At 35.0% G+C, this 13,238-nt stretch overlaps 1 protein-coding gene across 6 annotated transcripts in view; it reads left to right on the top strand.

Moving 5' to 3' along the window:
- Positions 1-13,238, top strand: part of ATM (Serine/Threonine-kinase ATM-like protein) — a 128,280-nt gene that overhangs the window by 26,629 nt on the left and 88,413 nt on the right. For 5 of the 6 annotated variants that reach the window (XM_077388013.1, XM_077388014.1, XM_077388010.1 and 2 more), the window contains 7 exons: positions 4,806-4,877; positions 8,092-8,247; positions 8,350-8,439; positions 8,541-8,731; positions 10,063-10,672; positions 10,786-10,860; positions 11,027-11,191. In XM_077388013.1, coding sequence (XP_077244128.1) covers positions 4,806-4,877; positions 8,092-8,247; positions 8,350-8,439; positions 8,541-8,731; positions 10,063-10,672; positions 10,786-10,860; positions 11,027-11,191 — 1,359 coding nt within the window. The remainder of the gene's footprint in view (positions 1-4,805; positions 4,878-8,091; positions 8,248-8,349; positions 8,440-8,540; positions 8,732-10,062; positions 10,673-10,785; positions 10,861-11,026; positions 11,192-13,238) is intronic. The other variant, XM_077388011.1, reaches the window with a different exon arrangement.

The following is a 13,238-nucleotide window of genomic DNA, read 5'->3' as shown; positions in this document are numbered from 1 at the left end:
CTATTATACCTTTGTTGAAGGTAATCTAGTTGGTGCCACAAGAAACTGAATGTGGTCGCACGATCCAGTGTGGGGGCAGAATCATGTCATTCGCCTGTCACGTGTTGCCACCAGAGTAAAAAATACTCGAAGTAAGCTCATGTCTCGCCCCTAACAAGCAACGGAAATGGCTGTCACATCATGTTAGTTGATGTTGTTTAGGACACTTATGGAAGAATTGGGATTTGAAGCTTGCAAACCAATTAAAATGTTCTGAGAATCAGACAACTACCTACATTGCTGGCATTTCGGTGTTTCATGAGAGAACTAATTATGTTAAAGTAGATTGCCATTATTTCATGAAAAGGTCACTCGCCCTAGTATGAAGTTTGTTTGGAAGCATTTGCCCCAATCTGGGCTTGGATGACAACTGCATTCTAGCTCAAGCTGGGCATGGATGACAACTACGCTCAGGCTAGAGTTGGACTGTTAAGAGTTTATAATACTAAATGATGAGTTTCAGCAGCTTCTTCACGTGTATTTAGTGACTAAGCCGCTACTATCCATGCCAATAGTGGTGGTATAACGCAGCCATATGAGAGGCACTACACTCAACGGTGAATAAATCTAGGGTTTTAGAAGAGAAGGAAATAGGGAAGTAAATGGATCGAAGGAGTGCCTTTTGATGACTCACCTGATATTCTTTGATTTGGATATTACTAGCTCTGATCAAGGTTTTAAATTTCTGTTTTGGTTTCCATCGCCACAGAAACAAAAATGTTTCGATTTCGGTTGGAAATTGTCTGTGGAAACACTGTAAAATCATGGGTACATACGGAAACATAGGCAAATGTTTTAATTTTAAGATGAAATTTCTTGAAATGACAGAATAAGCACAAATACACCCTTAGAAACTATCATGTAAGCAATAGAACCATCCATAATGATTTAACAACATAGAACACCTCGTGACTTGCACTTTCATGCATGTCTGATAATTCAATACTATAACGACCCGATTCCGTCGAGTTGCTACGAGCAAAAGAAGCATTTTTTTTTAAAGAGGATAAATAAGATAACCAACATCCACAACCAAAATCTTATTCCAAATTAAATAAGTCTACCATAATAAGAGGTCCCTACAATAATCATACTTCAAATGAAAAGTAAAGTTTTAACAACTAAAGTTCAAACTAAAGAAAGACCCGAAAAAGAATAAGAACAGAAAATGACGCAAGACGTTATAGCGCAATAATTCATGACATGAACTCGCCGGTCACACAATCCCTTATCCCACGGTTTCTTCGTTTGCAAACGCTCTGCCATCTAACGCCTCAACTCCTGTGGTGGAGAAAACGTTAGAGCAGGGTCCTCCAGAGACCGAGCTGAGTAAGAGAGACAATATAAAAAGTGAATGCAATATAATCCAAATCCTTAGCAATATCTAGAAACAATAATATAGACCGGAAAGGAATTACACTATCCCTGGCAATATAAAGAAAAAAAATGAATGACAATGATGCAAGTTTATACTATGTATGCAACGAGTATGTAAATGAGACAGCACATTCCCCAGGTACATCCAGTTTTTTCCCATTTACTTTACTGTCAGTTCTCTGACCTTTTCGTTTTTTTACTGGTGCCCTTGCCGCACTACTACCCACTACCCACTACCCCTGTTCAAAGGTAGTGGCGTTATGGACTCGGATTTCGGTCTCGCATTTAATGCCGAGCCGTTTCAGGGATTTTATCCCTTGGATGGTTTGCCAACGAAAGGCTGTACACGCTTCTCGCGTTGGCCTTTGGACCTTAGGTCCTCGGATGATACCACCACACCCTTAATTTTCCCTTCACTCTCTCCCATGTATGATATGCAAATGGGATTTTGAAGTATATTACCTTTGCCTTCTTTTCCTGCATTCTTTCGCATAAGGGTTAGAAGCAATTTATTTTTCATTTCATTTCAAGTAAGCAATTAAAATAAGCTAAGCAGGTATCATTAAGACAAAATTGTATACGTAGAACTACATTGCATATGACAAATTATATTGGGAACCATTACAAAGCAAGGTGTAGCTGTCACCTGCCTTTTCAAATTCTGAGTGAAGATAGAAACCGAAAAGTCCCAACAAGAATAGGGAGTGATCAACCTGGAAGTAAGGCCACACACATACCATTATTCTGAGTTTCTCATAAGCTTACCATTTTATCTTAAGATTGTTTTGTGGAGCCTTTTATTATTTTCCTTACTCCTATAAAATAGTCCTTTTAGGGGTGTCAAATAGATTTCATGCCTAGGTTAACCGCGCAGTGATATAATAAACTCAAATCGAATATACTGAGTAATGAAGGAAAATATGCAAATAATGCTTATTAAGTATGCGAATAGACCTTTTTTTGAAGAACCTGCTTAAATACATTTATTTCTCAAGTGAAAGGTCTTGTCGTGAAGTGAAATATGTCAAAACACAATTGTGACTACCTTGCCTGTGAAGGTTTTCGCATGACTAAAATGCATTTATCTAAAGCGCGAACAATATGCTGTCTGCTGTCTGTGGTGAAAATATGAATAATACCCTTGTTTATCCTGTGCAAAATCTGTTTGTGATGAAAACTTAATTAAATATAGTTATTTGACTTGTGCCAAGTCTGTCCGTGATTAGAATATGAATAAATACACTTGTTTATCGTGTGTGAAATCTCTGAGATGAAAACATGAACAACACATATTTAGCATGCATATGATTCGTCTGTGAATGAAAACATGAATGAATAATTTTATTTAGGTATGAAAATAATCTGGCTGTGAATAAAATAAGAATGAATACACTTATTTATCAGGTGCGAAATCTGTTTGTGATGAAAACATGAACAGACACATTGTTTAACAGGCTCATGATCTGTTGTGAATGGAAACCTGAATAAATAAATTTATTTAGGTATACACATAATCTGTCTCTGAATGAAAATATGCATGAATAGAATTATTTGTATGCGAAAAATCTGCTTGAGAGGAAAATCTGAATTAATACATTATTTCAATATACAGGGATATGCATAGAATTTATCCAAACCAGAAGTTTGTATATCAAAAATCCTTTTGTGTCTAGGGATTTTGCGGAATTGAAGAAAACTATATTGGATCCATCAATACCTAGATCGACAAAAATAGCCTAAAGCATGAGCATCTATCATAGGATAAAAAAGCTAGGGTACTTACTTGGATGGATCTAGGGTATAAGAAGGGTCAAATATTTTTCGTTCTTCGTCTTCTCCTTCTTCTTCTTCTTCTTCTTTTTTTTTTTCTCTATTTTCTTTAAACGTGAGCCTCTCTCTCTCTCTCTCTCGTTCTCAATATTGGGTGTGAGAGAGAGAAAGGGAGGCCACGATTGTATGTGCCCCCTTTTTTTATTGAAAACTTGGACTCCATCTAATATTTGGTTTTGGTTTAATTCCTTATGTAAATCCTTAATTTTCTTATGCCACCCCACCTTTTGCCTATTTTAGAAAATCCCTTAAAAGATGTAAATTTTGATTGAGATCATGAATCTTTAAATTAGTTAAGTGGGGCCCAATGGGATGCGCACAACTCATGGAGTGAGTTGTGCGCACAATCCTTCCCAAAAGGAAAATCGTGATTCTCTCCCCCAATAGAAATTAGAGATCCTAATTTTCCTCTTCTCAAACTTATCTCCTATATTTGATTTAGTTATTTCTTTCTACACTAATATTATACACTATAAGATACTATATTAAGGTTTGGAGATCTTTTGAGATCTCAAAATAACTTCCAAGTGGACCCACACCATATGCCCGTTTTCCCATACAAGGGAAAACATGGGTTTCTTCCCATCACTTTTATTTTATTTTTGCTTTTCCATGTTTTAAGTGATATTTTCTGCGGAAATTATTTTTACAACAAGACTTATGTTCTTCTCTCATATAAGGAATTTAGTTATAACTTTCAATAGCAATAGATTCTAAGATCTATGGATCAAAGCAAAATCAAAGGGAAGAGAGTGATTAAAAACTAAGATCAAGGGTTGATGAACGATGGATCGTTGATCCCCACCCTCGAAAATAGATCTACTGATCCAATGGCGTAAATCTTAGGGTTTTGAAAGAAGAAGTTAATCCCAATCATTACAAATACATACCACATGCAATTCATATAACACATTACATTTTACCAATAAGTCATATGAAATACGCATAAGTCATATACAAATGTATGCATAATATATTTTACATTTCACATTCAGTTCATATAAATATAAATATGTAACACATACTAATATAGTGTACCACTGATACACTTATGATTGTGGTTCCGGTATGTGTTTCAATTTTGGTATTGGTTCCGGTGCGGGGGAAACAGAATTATTTCAGTCATTTTGTGCCGGTTTCGGTTGAAATTTAAAGTCATTGCTCTGATACCATGTAAAATATGATATAAGCATATGCTTCACATATAATAGAAGAGGAACAAAAAAAAGAAAGAATGGGAAATAGAGAAGGAAAACACTAAGTGGGAAATAGAGTGAAAATCTGTTTCTTTGACCTCAAATGGTAGCTTTACATTATCTTTTATACAAAAAAATAGAAGTCAAACACGTCTATGAAACTGAAACACCTCTATGAAGGGCAACTGCTCAACCTACATGAGGTGTACATAAAGCTATTTTATTGCGTACATGATTTATTTTCTGCTGCTTTGCCGTGTTTTTTTAATGTGCTGCATGGAATTGTTCATGCATATCCATAATAATCTCAGGCAATAATGTTTGATGCTTTTATCCACTCAGCATTTTTTTTTTTTTTTGCAGGGGGACATTCGTGATGTTTTACATCTCCGACAAAATCTATTAAGGGCAGTCTTGGGACTGCTTAACTTGAAGGTTTGTTTGCCCATCATTTTGTTATAGATCATTTTATCAAAATAATTTTACATTGCTATTTCTGTTTGTCATTTCTTCTCTAACCACTGGATCAGATTTTCTGTTACTAAAATCAGATATAAGGTCAAGTCTAGTATCTAAATGGTTGAAATTGCAGAATGTTATTGTTACTTAGTGTTATACAGCGAAAATTGAAACTGTGAACTGAAAGGTCTTTATCTATTAATATTATTTTATTGTATAAGCACTTTGTACTGTATATAATCGGTACCCTTTTGGGTGCATTGACACCATACATTAATGCAGTGGGATGTCTCACATGTGCTAATTACTTGTGAAGCTTTTAACGCCACCTTTGCAGTTGGTGTTACAATATGTTTCACTGGCATTCTTTGGGTGGAGTGAAAAACATTATAATAAAATGGCCTATGTGTTGACATGTTTTATTGGGGTTCAACTACTATCCTGGAAGGAAACTTTTGACGCTGATTGGGATAATTATTACATTTAGCAAGTCACTTAGAGTTTGGTCTGTTTGACGGAGTACTTGAGACTAGATTTTGTCGAGTTATATAGGATTTTGTGGCATTTGGTGTTGTTTTTGTTGTTTTTTCCTTGTTTCCGACTCATGTTCTAGTTTTTTACTTTTTCCCTTGGACCATTATGTGGGATCCTTTGCATAGCAGGAGGTCTTGGATTCCATTATACTCAGCGAATCATTGCCTGCATATTTGGATCTATTTGTAACCCAAATCTCTCTACTATTCACCAAGATTTTATTTGGAGAAATTGGCTATGGGTGTCTCATTTTGCCTAGCTAATTCTTGGAGGGTAGAGAATATGCAATAGATTGATGAATCGAGCTTCTTTTCCTCACCATCCAACACTGATTACAAACAAAAAGATGTTGATTGGTACAAAAATAATCGGATCATCATGACGTGGTTGCTAAATGATTTTAAACTATCTCTATGGGAGTACTTACCCTCGTGCTGCTAAGGAAATGCTGGATCACCTTGAAGATCTGTATTTGGGGGTAACCCTGAAAAAGATTGTCGACTTGAATTGGATGTAAAGTATCAGAGTGAGGTTATGTTGAAAAGTCACCCAATATTGCAAGTTGCTTTGGTATGAGTTGGTTTCATATTGTCTTAAATTAACTTCTTGTTGTACCCTACATATAATTAAACCATAGTTACCAGAGTTGGAAGCGAGTGCGAGAAGCGATGTGGGAAACAAACGCAGGAAGCGAGGGGTTTAGAAAAGAGAAAATGCAGGAAGAGAAAAGCTCTAACAAAGTAAAGAGAAAAAAATGTGTGGGATGCATCAATAGAAGTCAACATGAAGCATGCAATAAGCCTCATTGGAAATGAACAAATACATCGAAAGAGTAGGATTGTGAGCATGCAATAACCATCATTGGAAATGAAGAAGTACATCAGAATAGTATGATTGTAGTAAGTTAGGGATAAATGGTTAATATAGGTAAGGATTACAAGTAGAAATGAACACTTCGTGACTAATTAGAATTACGAGTTTTATGAATTTATAGTTTCACATGTTTTGTTCACATATATTTAATGTTAAGTTTTTGAAAAAAGATCCACATAATTTTTATTTGAAACTTGAGATGAGTTTTCAAGTTTTAAATGCACTCTTTTAAAAAAAAAAAAAACGTTCCTTCAACATTATCAAAAGGAGAAAATATTCTTTTAAGAAGAAATAATCACATAAATATTAAGCATACTCTTAATTAAGAGGAAACTCATATGAAGCGAGAATAACTTAGCTGCAGGGGAAGCGAGCTTCCCATCCAACCATGAAGTTTCTGTTAACTATGAGTTAAACAATGCTAAGGAGCAAATCACTTGTTTAATTGGTAAAGAGCATCCTCTAGTCAAGGGGAGGTAACAGGCGAGAGTCTTGTTGTTGTGAGGTTTTGGTCTGCCTGAACGGACTTACTTATATCCCTATCCCCCCCCCACCCACCAACACACACATGCACGCACACAGACAAACAAACAAACAAACAAACAAACAAACAAACAAAAATGGAATAAAAGAAAACAGCCAAGGAGCTCGGAATCTTCCTTCAAGACGTTCATCATCACCCCCATTTTAGTGGGTTGAACATCACACATTTGTTGGGGAGTGAGTTTCAACCAGATAAACACACTACGTCGGGGTATATCGTAATTTGTTTAAGGACTTGTCGTTATATGCGTCTATGTAATTTTTTCTGTGTTTGTAACCAATTATGTACTTCCTTTATTGCCACCATTTTCATTTTACTTGATTAAATATTGTTAGTGAAAGCACCTTATTTCTGTCCTACTTTTTAATCTCAGTTGGAAACAATCATACTAAAACAGGTCTGATGTGCAGGACAATATCTAGTTTTCAGTAACTACAAATTGACACAAGATGCTGGTTGCATGTGATGATGAATGAAGGATAAATTGTAGATCATTTGCTTTGCTCCATATAGAAGTATTGATACACAATTAATGGATTGAATGAAACATCTATCTAAGGTGTTCTCCATTTTTTGTGCCTTTCACTGTCAATGATAAAATAATGGAAGGAAAAAAAAGAGAGAAAAATGATGACTGTTCATGACTGTCAACTAGTATAATATAATTCAGTTAGCTAGAACTGCGTATCTCTGCAAGTTTCTCCTAATGTTTTGAGTATTTTGGAATAAAAAACATCTTTCTTTTAGTTTACTGGGGATGTTACTTCAACTGGTGTTTCTTTATTGATACCTGGATTGAAGAGTTGAAATTGGTTGTGGTGAGCTGTTGCTTATGGAATAATTGGTATTGTAAAATCAACTGATACGTCTTTTCATTTGGTTTATTGTTTAAGCATCTTTGTAGACGGTGATGATACCATTATATTCCCCTGCCCTTGGACAAAGGTTCAAGATACTTTTTAGAAATCAATGGGAAGTAACACATGTGGGATCAAAACCTTGATATTTTTTTTTGAATGGTAACCTTTGATATTGGATTTGGGAAAATATTTATTTCAGGATTTTTCAAATTTTAGGAACTTGTGTGATTTATTCCAGATGATAGATGCTAGCACTTCTTTCTGTGGACAGTATTAAATATTATTTTTTTCGTATAAAATTTTGGACTCTTGCATTTGCAACCTAGTATCTTCTGCTTTTATCTGGAAATGTCAGTTAGTGAGATGCCTTCTTATGCAGGATCCTTCAATTTTAAGTGAACGAATGGTTACACTCTTACCGGCAGCTACTTTTTCTCTCTGTGCTGGCTGTGCTCCCTTTCCACCTTGTTCAAAGGAGTCATCTGTGCTTTACTTTTATATGGATGTTCCTGAAGCTATGGATGACTGGATTAAGGTACAGTTTTTAGTATATGCTCTTTTCAATGCCTAGTTTTGGGTTCTCATACCCATTTGATTGGAATAGGGTTGATTAGTTAATTTTCAATTCTAATTGCAGACAGAGGACCATGACCAAGGACTTGTGCATGAACTTTTTGAATGCTCGGTGGAAGTCTTAGCTGAAATTGATCTCAGATCTTCTAGTGAGGTGCTTTTAAAAAAAAATCATTATAAAAAAATTATTTTCCATTCTCTATATCTGGCCATCTTCAGTTTATAATATTTTTGATGTCTAATGGTTCTTTTTAGGTGTTTCGATCTACATGGCAACATGGTTTACGTCTTCCCCGACAGATAAGGCTTCCTCTAATACATGAAATGGAAGATCGCTTCCTTGAAATTGTAACTTCAAACCAGGAGATTAATAAGATGCTTCTATCAGATCTTTTCTTTTTATGTGCTCTCTTATCCAGTTGCATCTATGGTTCAATATTAACAAGGTAGCGTCTCATCTTCCTCTTTGATGTGAATTTTATTGTTTACTCATTCTAAACTTGCTGTGATTGCTCAATGTTTGAAAGTTGCTATCATTAGTAGTTGGTGATGTGCATATTGTTATGTGAAAACTTTAAACGGTTTGGTTAAATTGGTTTTGTTCATGTATTACTGTATTAGTCTGATTACGTGCATTGGAAGGTAGTTCTGTTTTATTCTTGCAAAAATAGCAATTGCTGACTTACACACACACACAATATATGCTTATAATATGCTTGGCAATCATAGAGTTTGATTGGTAATTTTATCGGTGGGACAAGTTCCATATAGTTAGGACCCCCATTTTGTGGGAGGTTCCCTCTTGTGAGCCTCCAAGGAATTGCTGAACCTCCATTTCAAAAAAAAGAAAAGAAAAAGAAAAAGAAAAAAATGAAATTCTTGAACCTCCCGGCTAAACTCAAAGATTTGTATTCTCTCCATGGAGTTATAAGGATGTGGGAATTTAGACTTCTGATCAATCGGGTGTTTTTTCTGTTGAATCTCTTACTCTACTGTGGTCCCTTCTATTTGTGATCCTATCCCTTCTTCCTGAAGTGCTCTTTTCTTCTGGTTGGCAATGCACATGAAAATTGTCACTAGGATCAGTTTTGAGAAGAAGGATGTGCCCTACAAATTTTGTTTTCTGCTGCCAGTACGTGAAAATTGTCACTAGGATCAGTTTTGAGAAGAAGGATATGCCCTACAAATTGTTTTTTCTGCTTCCAGTTTTGGGAGACCCTGGAGCCGATCGTTATTCACTGTTGGTGGACAAGTTAGATCTTGACTTTTCTTTGGTCTGTTGAATATTTTCTTCCTTCTATTATATTTTCTTAATTTTCTTTGGAGGTGGTGGCACTGCACTGTGGGAAATTTCCAATAAAATGTCTATAAAACATCTTTTCCCTTTTAAATATGGCTTAGGAAATGAGTTGTATAGATTTTGAAAAAAAAGAAAAAAAAGAAAAGAAGGGAGGTAATCAATAATAGTGTAATACTTTAATTGATGTATCTTAGTGTGCTTTTAAGATTGTTTGTTTTCTGTCATTCCCTTTAATTTATTAATTTCTGATTTTGTTGATGCCTCTATGCATCATGTATTTGTTTCTTAGATATTTTACAGTTTTTTTTTATGTTTTTTCTAATTTCCCCCAATTTTTACTTATATCTTATTCTAATCATCCTCGTTGAACTAAATCTGCGAGACATTCTCTTTCAGCATTCTTTGCTGCCTCCCACCTTTTTGTATTTTTCGGTAGGTTTATTAGCAGTCTTCATGTGTGCCTTAACTTTCCTGCAGGCTCCGAGAAGAAAAATCAACCTTCCACACCAAAACACTCAAGCATATATTAGAATTGCTAGAACATGCTGTTTTTGTCATTGGAGAAAACGAAAAGGAAATCCGACTTCATGGTTCTTTGAGTTCTGCTCCCATTCTTGATGTAACAGGTAATGCCCTCTCTTGTATTAGAAGTTTTTCCTGCTCCCCACTTTTCCGCTTCTGGAGAGATAACAATGCTGTTCATGAGGACCTTTCAAGAAGTATCATGAAAGTTATCGAGAGGCTTTTACTGGCTCTTGCTAAACTATTTGAGGAGGTTTCCAAGTGTACAAGGAATATTGAATCCGAGACAGGCATGCCGGAATTCTTTCCTCCTATATACCCGCTCAACTCTTGTCCTCCAAATGATGGTAAAGTGAGGATTGTTGATATGGAGTTGGACATGGATAATGATTCTAAGGATACAGATATTTTAGCTGTTAGTGGTAAGAGCATTTCAGGGGTTTCTTTTTCTTTTGTGCAATTGAAGCTGGACATGATTTCTGCAATTTCAAGTTTCTTCGTGGTATTACCTGATTTTACATGGGAAATCATGTTTGATCTCATGGGAAAAGAAAATGATTATAAGGTACTACATGCTTGTAATGTGCTGGGTTGACATTTGAAAAATTCTTAGGTGTAATTTGAACCTTGTTTTGGCCTCCAAAACGATGACATGTTTGGTAATTGTTTTCTCTTAAGCAGGTCTGCAATAAGATTCTTCACATTCTCTGTGAATATTTTCCTTGCTCGTCTACCAAAAATCTCTTGGACTTGGTACAATGACTTCTTGGACAACTTCATTAAGCAATTTTTGTGCTTCCTAATATTTCTATTTGCCACATGGGCAATAGCTTACCTTTAGGTTTCATATTGACTGATTGAATGTGTTTGTATTTTTTACATTTGATTATATTTTTATTTTCTATTTCCTCTTTTGCAGGTCAGTTCAATGAATACCATGATGGAAGCGGGTGCGACTCTTAAACTCAATACTGTTAATATTCTGACTGCTATCCATGCTTTGCTTGGGTCATTACTACCCTCGGGTTGTTCTGGAAAAGATGAAAGAGTTAAACAGTCTTCGAACAAAATGGTTTCACAGGAGGTAACTTTTACATATACTATGGTTGTTATTGTATGGGCGGATATAAGAAACGGAAAATTTGAGGATGGAATGTTTTCAGTGGACTTGATAATTCATAGTATTCTTTACTATGGGTGGAGTCCTTTATATGAAGCTGATAAGTTGAGGATAGAATGTTTTAGGTGGGTTGATCATTGTTTTGAAAATCTTACGATTTACGATTCAAATCTTACAATTCAATCAAATCTTATGGATTTCGATTTGAATCCCATGATTGAATCCTAATCTGTATGAATCTTGCTATATTTTATTGAATCTTACGTTTTGATCATAAATTGTATGATTTATATGATTCATGTGATTCAACCTAATTAAGTTTTGTATAAAAGAAAATATGTCTTTCTTTCGAAAGATTCCATTTTCCTTGTTCATTAGAAGAAGCCTTTTAAAAAACCTTTTGTGAGAAGGAATAAGACGAAGGAGGGGTTTGACCAAATCAAACCATTTTGAACCTGTTAAGCACAATGCATGCGCTTGATGACATTACTTGCATTGAGGAGGGAGGCGAGATGACTATAATGAAGACAACATCGACAACTTACCAATTTTTATTTATAGTTGATATTTTTCATTTGTTGTTTGAGACTTTTAGAATTGATATGATCTTATGTCTTTTATTATTTTAAGATTTTTCTACAGTTTGCATGGGTTTTAATGAGAAATTGATGATCAGTATGTGACAAGTTTGTTAGCAAACAATTCCTATTATCATAATGAATTACTAATCATGGTAGTTTCTATTTAAATTAATGGATTGGATGAAAAATGAATAATTGACTATTTAACTATTCTTTTATTTGTTTATGATTTGTATATATTTTAATTTTAAATACACACACACACACACACACACACAAATCAGAATGAATCTTACGATTTACCATAAATCCGGTACTATTCAGCCTCCGATATGATTCAATCATTCAACCACTGTTACAATTTTTGATTCGATTCCGATTGTTAAAACATTGGACTTGATAGATCATAGTATTCTTTAGTAACACTAGGCTCTACTAGCTATTTTAAGCATTTTAGCTGTCAATTGCATGATCGTGAAGTGTTTTTGCATGGATTGTAATCATTTCTTATACAGGAGAAAGGCACAGAAAGCTTTTCTGTATCATTCAAAGAATGAATACACTAATCAATTACAGTAAGGGACTTTGATGAAAGGCCCAATACCATAGTTAAAACGTTAGTAATCTCCAAGATGAGCATTCTAAATCTTAATATGCTACTCTTTGTCAACCTAACTTCAAGAAATCAGCTACCTAAACAAGCATAAATACTGGTCTGCATTAGGAAACACTGACATAATGACACTTAATTGCTTACTAGCTTTATTCTTCTGGTACCATGTTGTCTCCATGGATGAAAGAAAGAAAGACATAAGAGAGGATACCGAGAGGAAAAAGAGATGAGGGAGTTAGAGGGCTCTCCCACTCATAAGATATGTATATATGTGTGTGACTAGGATTATAAGTACAATGATAGAAATACCCCCATATGGGTATGTTATTACACCACGACTTCAAGCACCTCCAAATCCACAAACTATTCCAAAAAACCTACTTGCTACAAATACATGGAATGCCCAAGGGGTCACAAAAGTACATAATGAGGACATACCTCATTACCTCAAGAAACAAAAAACCAACAAATACGCAAAATATCGTACCTGCTATGAATGCTAGGGATTCCCAAGAAATCACATCTCACAATACCTTTAGCCAATGCAGGAAGATCTCTCCAATTCCAAAAAACATTATTTTGCCAATTAGGAAAATAAGTTTCCCTTGAATACTAAGATATTGATATTTTTTTACATACTGTAATTCCTTTAAAAGGGCCAACTTTAATGTTTATCTTATAGCAGTATTTTGCGATTTCACAGACTTCAAGGATGTTATGAAATATAGTTATGGGCACTTCAAAATGAGTTGGATTCCCATAGACAAAATTTTGAATAAGCAATAGATCCAAAGCATGGAAACTCCTCTAAATTCTC

This window comes from Tasmannia lanceolata, unplaced genomic scaffold, assembly GCF_043159265.1.
Source record: "Tasmannia lanceolata isolate RefF3 unplaced genomic scaffold, GAP_Taslan_0.1 ptg000008l, whole genome shotgun sequence".
Taxonomy (NCBI): Eukaryota; Viridiplantae; Streptophyta; class Magnoliopsida; order Canellales; family Winteraceae; genus Tasmannia; species Tasmannia lanceolata.
This window is presented reverse-complemented; position numbering and strand designations above follow the sequence as displayed.